The sequence below is a fragment of the Urocitellus parryii genome, chromosome 4, assembly GCF_045843805.1.
Source record: "Urocitellus parryii isolate mUroPar1 chromosome 4, mUroPar1.hap1, whole genome shotgun sequence".
In the NCBI taxonomy this organism is placed as follows: Eukaryota; Metazoa; Chordata; class Mammalia; order Rodentia; family Sciuridae; genus Urocitellus; species Urocitellus parryii.
Genome location: NC_135534.1, coordinates 151,758,645 through 151,769,569, shown reverse-complemented (window position 1 = coordinate 151,769,569; position 10,925 = coordinate 151,758,645). Strand labels below are relative to the sequence as shown.

Here is a 10,925-nt window from a genome sequence, read left to right as displayed (position 1 = left end):
GGCTCTCTAGAAAGAGTTTGAGGCTTATCTGTTTTATAGAGAAGGTTGGGAAAATAAAACCTTTGCCCAGGAGGCACATATAAAGCCTGTTAAATCAAAGAGGCTCTGCTAACTATTGTTTTGACTTGTTGAAGTCAAATTGGACTTGAATGTTGATGTGTCTTCAAGGAAGAAGCCAAATGTGCAAGTGTAAAAAAATCCCAATGACTGCTATTTAGATGGAGAAGTGGAATTAGCCCTGTCATTTCACCTGGTGCCAAGAAAGCAGCTTCCATTATTCTGTCATTTCTAAACTTTTATCCTGCACGGAGGAACTTCATTGAAACCATTCTTGTAGCTATGGTGTGCTTTCTTTCATGGATGTGTTCACATCATGTTTCATATGAGGTGACACCTCCTCCTGAGAGAGTGCAGCCCCAAAGGTGGCATGAGCAGAGAGTGAAATTCAAGGGGGTTGGTTCCAGGATGGCCTGGAAATGGGATTGCTAGGGATCCCACATTAAATAGACCAAGTAACTGACTAATACCAGGACATGGCATTTACAATTTATATTGGGTGCTTCCAGTGGATTGTGTCTTTTTGGGGGGTTGAAATGGGGCAGAGGGGAAAAGAATGAGAAATCTAAGTGTCTTTGTGTTTTCTTCCCCCCCTTTTCTTTTCCTTTCCCTTTACAGGCTCTGAAAGGGTTCCAGCTGAAATCTCAGACCGGACAGACTTGCTGCAGCTTCAGAGGCAGTGAATCCAAGCTGCCAGCACACGCTGCTGCCAAGTTGCAGGATGGTGCACGTAGCCAGGCCACTGTTGCTGCTCCTCGCCTTCTTCCTTCGCGCGGATGCTGAGAGTAAGCCATTCTCCCTTTCTCTAGGGGGCTGTGATCATAATGACGGGTTTTGTTTGCAGTTGGCACCAGGCTCAGGGCCTCTGAATACATTTCCTTTGGAAGTAAACCCTGACACACTGTGGGATCCTCCTTGGCAACCAGCCAGCCTTTGAAAAGCATTATTGATGTGACTTCCTTACCATTTCCTCTCCCCTTTAATGCCCCCCCCTTTTTTGTGTGCAACTAACTGCTCCTACTGTTTATTTTTATTGTTATTATTTTTATATCCCTTACCAGCCTGGTGGTAAAGATATTATGAGCCAATGATAAAACTCAAAGGGAGTCTAGCCAGTTGGCGGTGCCAATAAGTAAACGTTGTTCAGACCCATTAGAAATTTCTTTACTTGTATGGATATTTCTATGTTTAGAAAAATGCACAATGTCACATTGAGCCCAATTAAACTTCCAAGCCCCTTGTAGCTGTCACAGCAGCTGTTCTAATATACTGTTTCCGACAGCTGTCGTCGAGTACAATATTCAAACAAATCAAGCAGAACTGACAACTCAGTGGCTGGATGGAGGGTCTAGAAGTGTGAGGCGAATTCTGTGGAGTTTAGACTCCAAAGTTTGGATTTCTGGACTCAATTTTATGAAACTGGGATTGTGGTTAATTAGCTTGCCAGTTAATGAGAAGATCATATCTCCTTCACAATTAGGCAATCATTAGGTCTACCTTGTTTACATGTGTTTCTTTTCCACACTGTCCTGTGGCTTTGGGGGAGAGAGTTCTGGGACAAGGCATGTCTCCAGCTTGTCTTCCCTGATGAGTCGGGTTCCTTGATAGTGGCTGATCCCATAGGCGGCTTAGCCATTCCTGTTGGGAATCCCCTGGTACAGGGAAAATGTGTAACATCTGCAGTCATTAACTTTTCCCTCCACTCACTGTCCCATTGAGATTAAATTTGATTCATGTTGAGGCTTTTCCAAGACAAGGATCCTATGTCATCTAGGCCCCTTTGTATTAATTGCATTTTGACAAGAATTCCCTCAATAGCAACCAATGGCTTCATTTAAATAGGGGTCCTATTTTTCTAAAGAGATCTTTGAGGAGTGAAAGAAATTACGTTATTAATCAGATACATATGGAACATGCATGTTTTAAGTATAGCATTCTTTTGGTTAATAATGTATATAGTCTCCTAATTAGCACTTGGGAGTGTGGGTTTAAGGTGAAGCCAAGGAATTTCAAGTACAATGCCAGGAAATAATTAACTGGGAAAAGACCCAAATGTTAGACGCTCTTGTTATTTTAAAGCCATTTATGTCAAAACTTATTCTAAAGTTGGAGTATAAATTTAGTTTATTAGAGAGAAATTGGGCATATAGCTTTATTTATTTATTTTGTTTTGGCTAAAGTGCAAGAGTTAGTTGTTTCACCATTGTTAAATTCTGGCAAAAGCATATTAAGACCCTGGGAACCAACTTTAATGTCAGATCACAGCTAGAGATTTTCTTGAAGTTATTAGATATAATTATTGTATATCCATGAAGCTATCCTTCCGTGAAGTAATAATATTCTTCTACTGAGTAGCAATGCTTTTGCTTAATTCTCTGGTGGAAATTGGCTGATAGATATCAAGAGTTTAGGAATAAGTACTGTTGAAACTGCATTTTTGTTTTTAGTAGATGGACACAATATCTTTATTTTTATTTGTTTATTTTTATATGGTGCTGAGGATTGAACCCAAGGCCTCATGCGTGAGAGGCAAGTGCTCTACCACTGAGCTACAACCCCAGCCCCAAAACTGCATTTTTAAAAGCCACTTCTCTCCTCTTCCTGGTCCTCCTTTCTCTCCTTCTCTCCTTCATTACAATTCCTGTGTGCTTTTCTTGCAAAACAAATCATGAAAATACTTGTTGAGCAATTTTTCGTTAAATTCAGATATTTGCATAATGGAATCCAAAGGTTCTGAATTTGCAGTGTTGTGGGCAGAATCTTTTTCCCTCTTATCCTTTACTACTGTCTCTTAAAAAAAATAAAAAGTTAGGGGGTGTGTTAAATTTTTCCAAAAGCCTCTCTGAATACAGGACAGAGCCGAGTACTTGTAAGGCATCTGTAACTTAATGTTTGATTTGAAGTAGAGAGTTGTGTTCTGTTTTCTTCTTCTCCATGTTAACAAGGACTGGACTATATTGGTCTATCAGTGGCAAGACTCCAAATTACTTCTGTGTGATACAGAAAGTTCATCCAATAATATATAGTCTTTTAAGGCTGAAAACTCCTCAACTGCTCTGGTTCAGTTTAATCCAACAAGCATTTATCTATACTACAATATTTTGCAGGCTGAGTTGATAGAATCTGAACAGGGTTTATCTTTGCATTCCAGAGGTACGGAATCTGGTAGGCCAAGGAGATGTAAAACTACTCGAATCATTCTGATTCAAAGGAAGTTTTGGTAAGGGCCATAAAGGGAAACATTAAAATACAGAAATAACCTATGGGTTTATTGTAAAAATAAGTACTTCACAATATTTCTGATTAATTCAAAATACTAGGTCAAAATTTTCCATGCTATATATTTATGTGGCATTAGCTTTCAACCGCAATATGTTATGTCACTTGAAGAAGAATCCGTGCCCTCTCACCTTCCCATTGCAGCTAGAAAGAGTGGATGGGCTTTCACTTTGCCAGATCAGTTTGATTAGTTTTGCCCACATCTTCTTAGCCTTGATTATATTTTCTCTTCATTTGGCATTGTTGGATAGCATATGTATTCTCAAGATACTTGGCAAAGAGGAAATTTAGCCATAATTTTTTAGATGCATTTTAAAAGAAGATGGAACATCCATCAATAGTCTGCTGGAGGTACAAGAAAGCACATGATAGAGTCAGAGATATGACTGTAGTCATATTTTAAGAATGTTTAAATAACAGTTGGATTCAGATTATAACCCATTAAATTGTGTCATTGCTTTTCTTAAAACATTGAAACAAGTTTAAAAAAAAATAAAAGATTTAAGCAGCGCTGAAGAGAGCGATTGATTTCTTCATCATCACACAAAGATGGTATTTTTCAGACTTTCATGGGTTTGTTTCCTTGTATCCAGTCCTATTTGTTTTTCCTTTTGACACCACTATGTGTTGTACTGATCCAAGGGATCACGAGTTAATACTTCAAAATTTTACAGTGACTTGTTGGAGCCATTGGACAATTCTAAAGTTTTTCCTCCTTTGAAAAAAGATGACTATTTGTGGGTGGGGAATGGAAAGAAGCCACTCTAGTTTGCCATGTTAATTTAATGTCTACAACTCATTTTGAAATAATAATTAAATCCAAAGAAGCTAGGAGTCAAGATTACAATCTGCCAATCTGCTGTATAGAAGGCCATAGCATCGTGCTAGGTGTGATGTTCCATTAAGTAGAAGAGCTTTTTTTTTTGGGGGGGGGTGCTCAAACCTAGGTTGAAAAATTGTGATAATATCCCTTTAGCAGAAAATTATAGTCTTTGCCATTGCCGATTTAAAATGCCCCACAGGTCCCCACTATTATTTTAAAAGGTTAGGTGTGTGTATGTGTGTGTGTGTGTGTGTGTGTGTGTGTATTATTTCTTTTCACTCCTATGTCTTGAGTGCTCCGGATGATTTGCTTGTAACTTCCTGACTGAACATTTGCAGTATAGAGCTGTGGTGTGAGGGAAGAATCCAGCATGATTTCTGTTGAAAGCTCATGATGGACCAGAAAGCTCATGATGGACCAGCAGTTTTCTGCTTTGGATGGTGGTCTGAGGTCAGCTCTTGGTAATGTACATGCAAATTAAAGGTGAATTTAGACTGTATCAGTGAAATTTTGAGGTGAATCATTTTTGTTTTGACCCAATTTTCATAACAGTTTCTGGTGGTTTTATTTCATACATACCTTAGTTTGCTATTCATCATTCTTTTTTTTTTTTTTAACCTAAGATGCAGACTGAGAAGCTGTCATTCCTGTCTTTGTTAGAGTTTGAAATCACTTATATCCTCCTGTTGCATCCTAGAGTTTACACTTTGACCATGATGATTGGACCTCAGTCTTTACCAGCTATCTGTTAGAATAGTAAGTTTTTATAGTTTCAGTGTTCAAATGATTTAGTGCATCTACTTCTGTTGTTTTTAGTGATTTTTCCATCTCAGATGGTAAATATACCCTCATTTTCCTTGTTTACTGTTGAAGAACCTTATTGTACTCAGTAATTTTTACAATATTTGTCTTATATGAATGCAGTAAGCCTCTTTCTCTCTGTTACTATAGCACTATATCCTATGGAATTTCATTATTTTTTGGATATAAGAGAATAGCCCAGTACCTATTCTGTAGGGTAACCATTTCTATCCTGTTTTTCCTGAAGGGGTAGTGTGTGAGCTCTGAAACCAAAATCTGATTTTTGGATTCTGCCCATCATTTTGGCATATTGTGTTTTTTGTCTCAGTTTACCTATTTTTAGAATGTGTGTGATGGAGATAATGAAATAATAAAGATGGGATAACATAATACCTGCTCTTATTTTTGTAGAAAATTACCGAGTTAAAGCAAAATACTTAGGTCAGTAGATGGCACATGGTAGATATTTAATAAACTTTTGGTATTGATATACCATTAACCACAATTATCCAGGAAACATTTTTATTGAGCATTTGAATTAGGGACTGTACTAAAATTCTATTATTTCACCTAGAGGTGATAAAAAATTGGGTGTTTGGTTAGCAAGGATTTTTTGGGCAAGTGAAATTTGCCAGCTTGTTTGTCTATAAAGTATCTCCCATACATAAGTGATTCTTATAAACCCTTGCCCTCAAGAATTAAATTGAAGAAGAAGGAGAATATGCGACACAGCTGCTTTATTCAATCTTTATGAAAAAGCTCATCTCTTAGAATGACCAAGTTGAAATTAATTTGGATTGAATAGACTGGATGATGGAAAGTCTCCATCCATCTACTGTTCTGTTGCTTCTTGCAATGCATTTTCTCAAGCTGCCTAGAGGAAAGAGTATAGAAATGTGCTTAAGCAAATGCAGTTATATGACCAGATGGAGATGAAAATTGTGAGGAAGAGAGTGAGGGTGAGTGTTCATTGATATGGCCAGGAGTTATTTTTGTTTTTTAAAAAACACATCTTTTTAAAAGGATGTAATTGATGGGCAAAGAAAATTAATGTCTTTTGCAGTTTTCAGAAGTTAGTGAGGTTTCTTCCAAAATGAAATTAAGAATGGAAAGAATGCCCTTCCCATGTCATTGAAATGCATACCTTCCAGCAGGCAGGGTCAGTTCGCACCAGGAACATTCATAACTCATTAAAAATCCTTTGTTTTCTGTTTTAGTTTATTCTCTCTTCCACTCCCCAAACATTTAACCATCCTTTAAAAGGTAATTTGCTTAGGATGATGAAAATGTTCCCAAGTTAGATTGGGGTGATATTAACTAATTGAGTGTAAAACTATGACATACTATTGAGTTGTACACTTTAAATGGACAAAATTACAGTATGTGAATTGTATCTCGGTTAAGTGTAAGAAATGGTAGATTGCTGTTTACTCCAGTTATTTAGCTAGAGTCCTTTCGGTATATGCAACCTGAAGGTAATGTTTGTTGGTTTCTTTGGGTCAGTGAGAATAAAATGTGCTCATTTAGTAGAGCAAGAAGAAAGCCCATTCATTTACCATGTTTATCATTATTAACCTTTTTTTTTTTTTCTGAATTGACAGAGGTGTGGTGAAATAAAAATGTTGCTTCTCCTTTTTCTCTCCTCCCCTCATTTTAAAGTAGCTAAATTAGCAACCTCCAGCTGTCTGAAGCAAGGAAAATATTCCAGCTATTTTACTGATCCTTTAGCTCCATTGTGGAGTTTCTGTGACTTTCCGAATTAATTGCTCCCAGCAGAGCTGTAGCTACCTAGTAAGGTTAGGCATATGTCACAAAATCAACGCATGTGTATACTTCAAAGCATTTTATTGAGTGTAGTGGGACTCACTTAAAAAAAAAATCCAAAAGTACGGACATATTTGTTATCTCTGATCTCTATTTGTGATGAGGGCCCTAAGCTTGAGGGATGGAATAATATCTAAAATATATGTGAGCTAGTTCTTATTTTTATAGCCTACTGGTATTTGATTCTAGTATTCTATCATTTCCTAATTTCTTTGCCTTCTCATTTTTAGTTTGTTTAACTTTTCTCACTTAGCTGCTGTTTAACTGATCTATTTTACATAATCTTGATTTGTCTGGGAGCTGCCTATCCTCCTGCTCACATGAATGTGTTTCAGTTAATTCCAAAAATTCAAAGTGACCATCTTGGAACAAAGAGTCTCAGAGAAAACTACCGAGGATTGGGTAGAAAAGCTACTTTAGAACCAATTCTGACCAATAACTTTGTAGTTTTTTCTTTTTATCACTTTACATTATTTTTATTTGCTCTTTCACCAAACTACTGTGTATGTGTGTGCACATGTGTGTGCACTTACTATGTGGAAAACTTTGAGCAAAGTGGTAGAGACATAAAATTTTGGAAGTGTGCTCCTTCTGCAGTGTAATCTGTCTTAATAATCCATAGGTCATGTTTTAGGATGCTCTCAAGCAATCTTCTCAGACATTATTTTTTTCTTTTTCTACTTTTTGGACCGGGAATGAAACCCAGGGCCTGAATCATTGCAGGCAAATGCTCAACCCCTGAGCCACATCTCTAGCTCTATTCTCTATTCTGTCTTTGGGTAGGAAGTAGTATGTGGGAATATGGATTGTGAAGCAGTGTTTATGGTCGGATCTCACCTTCTCTGGATAATGGCTCTCTGACTATGAGTAGACCCAATTTCCATGGGTCTTTCATCTGTTCAGTAAAAATAAAAATAATACATTCTCCATGTGGTTACCATACAGATTAAATAAAAAAATTTCTTATGTAGCATTTTGAATAAGAGGACTAAGTATTCACTAAATGTTGTTGTTGTATTTTTTTTTCTCATCAGCTTGCATCATTTCCAAATTTGAAGCATCTATGTTTAGATCTCTATTGGCATTTATTATTTGATTAACTTCATAATTTGAATAGAATGTTTCAAAATTGTAGATATGTTTCATTACATACATTTATGATTCCAAAGGACATTTACTGATTGGATCATTCATATGTTTCATAGCCCCTTTAATAAATGTTTATTAGACACATTTTCTGTGCCAAGCATTAAGTGAGCTACAGGGGAAACACTGCTGAGAAAAAGAGATATGAACCCTAGCCCTAGAAAGCTTATAAATTCCAGTGGGATACACATATTTAACATTAATTCTAAAATGTTGTATTTTCTAGCTATGACAAGTGTTACAAGGGATGAAAAAATAGTCAGCGAAGTGCCTCATCTGTTCTAAGGAGTAAAAAAGCTTTCCTGAGGGAGTGATTCATTTATTTTTGGAAATAAGTTTAGACTTAAAGGAAGTTACAAAAATTGCACAGGAATTTCCCATGTAGCCTTCACCCATATATTACGTAATCACAGTACATGATCTAAACCAGGAAGTCAACGTCAGCATGATACCAATATTAACACCGACATTATTTAGATTTTGTCACTTTTTCTGCGCATTTCTATTCTTTTAAGGTGTATACCTCATTTAAGTTGGTCATATGCGTAGCTCTGAGGGTATGATTTTTGAGCTATTATCTGATGATGAAGAAGTTAACTAATTACCTGATTGGCATAAGCTATTGACACTAAAGGAAGAATATGCTCATATACCCTAGAAGGCTGATCAAGTATATTCTGTGGACCAGAAGAAGAAAAAAAAATGAAAGAAAAGGTGGCTGAATCTCAAACCCTGAGGAGAAATAATTCAAATAAGACTAATCTGGTAGGTAGGTAGATGAAGACTTACTAATGCCAGGCCTCAGACATCTTGTTCATGATCTTGTTTTCTATCCTCATTTATTTTTATTGTTTTATTTTTAATCTATAATAGAAAGAGATTTGCATTTTTTAAAGATGATCTATGGGGCTTCAGGGTGGAGAAATACTTTGATGTGACTTTTCCAACTGGCCTTGAGATCTGTTAAAGACTGGTTGGCTGCTATGGGCAAGATGTGGTACAAGGGCGGAGGGTGGTGGAGGTTAGGGAAGATAAACTGCTTTGACGCTTTAAAAGCAATTTTAATTGACTTTTATGAATATTGCATTTCCCTGAAATATGAAGCACCAACATATTGTTATAATTTGGAGTAAAACAGAAAACCAAGCTAAGAGAACTGAATCTATACATGATACAAGTGATCTGTATTTAATCTGATAATTAATCTTTTTCTTGGGGCAGGGGGTTCTGAGGATTGAACCCTAGGATATTTTACCACTGAGTTATATCCTCAACTCTTTTTATTTTTTTTTATTTTGAGACAAGGTCTTACTGAATCGCACATGCTGACCTTGCACTTGCAACCCACCTGTCTGCCACCCTCATTACTGGGATTATAAGTGTGCATCACTGTGCTGGGCGAAATCTTTTGTTTTGAATATCTGTCATTTCCCCCCAGTATATCTCTTTATTCCTTTTTGTAATCTCATATTTTGATTGCTGAGTTCAGTTAGTTTTATTTAATCTTATATTTATGTCAATGTCTGTTAAAATTGTGGAATCCAGTATCAATTTAAAATTGTGAATGAAGTTCAGTACCTTACTACAAAAGATAATTCAGTTTAGTTTATTCTCTTAACAGAAGTTCTAAATTCACACTATAACTTGAGGTGGGTTTTGCAAAACTACAACATAGTCTGAGACAATCATTTATTATAACTACAGGTTTTAGATTGAACTTTAAAAATATACTAAGTGCTTATATATTCAAGTTAATAAAACAGCACACAATACAATAATTTCAGAAGTCCAGAAAAGTATAACGGACCTCTTAAACTACATTTCAGTAGATTTTCTTTTCTTTCTTAGTTTTTTGTTCTTGTTAAATAGATATTAAAGATGCATATGAATGAGTGAAAAATAAAGTTATTTTTTATCACTAAAAAGTTCAAGACTTTAAGGTATAGTGATTTCAGATTGATACAAAGAAAAACTCCTCTCATGTATGTATTTAACTTTTTTTTTTTTTTGGTGGTGGGGATTGAACCCAAGGCAAGCACTCTACCAACTGAGCTGTATCCCCAGCCTCAATATCATTTTAATTTAAAAAAAAATCTTTTTTAGTTGCAGTTGGACACAATACCTTTATTTTATTTATTTTATTTATATGTGGTGCTGAGTATCGAACCCACACTGCACACATGCTAGGCTGAGCCACAACCACAGCCCCAATATCATTTTAATTTTAGTGAAAATGTTTAAAAGTGCAAATATTTCATTCAGAAGGTGCCAACAATCAGATCTAGGTTCCATTAAAGCAGAATTAGTTGGAGTTCGGTGGAAGGTGGAGGGGAGCAGCAGGACATGGTTATGGGCAGAAAAGATGTGAACAGTTAGGAGAGAAATGCAGGAGGATCATAAAACAGGGACATGACAGGAGAGTAAGGAGGGCAGCTGGGACAGGGATAGGACTTTCTGCTTTTGTGTGCAGGAAGGTGTTGCTGAGTGAGATTGACATTAGCTGACTGATGGCCAGCTGTGAGAAAGTGAATTGCAGAGGTCCCAGGGCAGCAAAGATCCTCCTGTATAGTAAAGCACAACTTAAGGCCCAGAATCCTGAAGCACAACAGGTGAGGAGAGCCAGGTGGCAGAGGCAGGGAGGGGCCTTATCAAATGACCCTGGAGGAGTTTGGATTGCTGGGCCAGGTTTTAGGTAGATATGTAGGGAGACAGATATATTCTTGGAATATTTATTTGTGAAACTGGAGTTGGGTACTACTTTTCTTCATTGGAACAAAAATTATTTCCACAATTGTTCATTGAAAGTTTGGTACAGTCTTCTGATCATGTTATATAAACTCATTGTCTAAACAGCTTAGCTGAAATTTCCTTTGTACCAGCCGATATGGACTTGGAACACTAAAGCATTCTTTAACAAAAGGAAAAAAAAAATATCTGCTTTTAGTTCTTTATCTCTGGCTAGTTTTGTTTTCCTTTTAAAGCAGATGATAGTTTT

General features: G+C 36.5%; 1 protein-coding gene across 1 annotated transcript in view; it reads left to right on the top strand.

The window, feature by feature from the left end:
* The first annotated feature begins 778 nt into the window (after nucleotides 1-778).
* The window catches only part of Ptprd (protein tyrosine phosphatase receptor type D), a 378,303-nt gene continuing 368,156 nt past the window's right edge, over nucleotides 779-10,925 (top strand). Inside the window, exon 1 of the mRNA XM_077797854.1 lies at nucleotides 779-842. Within this exon, the coding sequence (XP_077653980.1) occupies nucleotides 779-842 (64 nt within the window). The remainder of the gene's footprint in view (nucleotides 843-10,925) is intronic.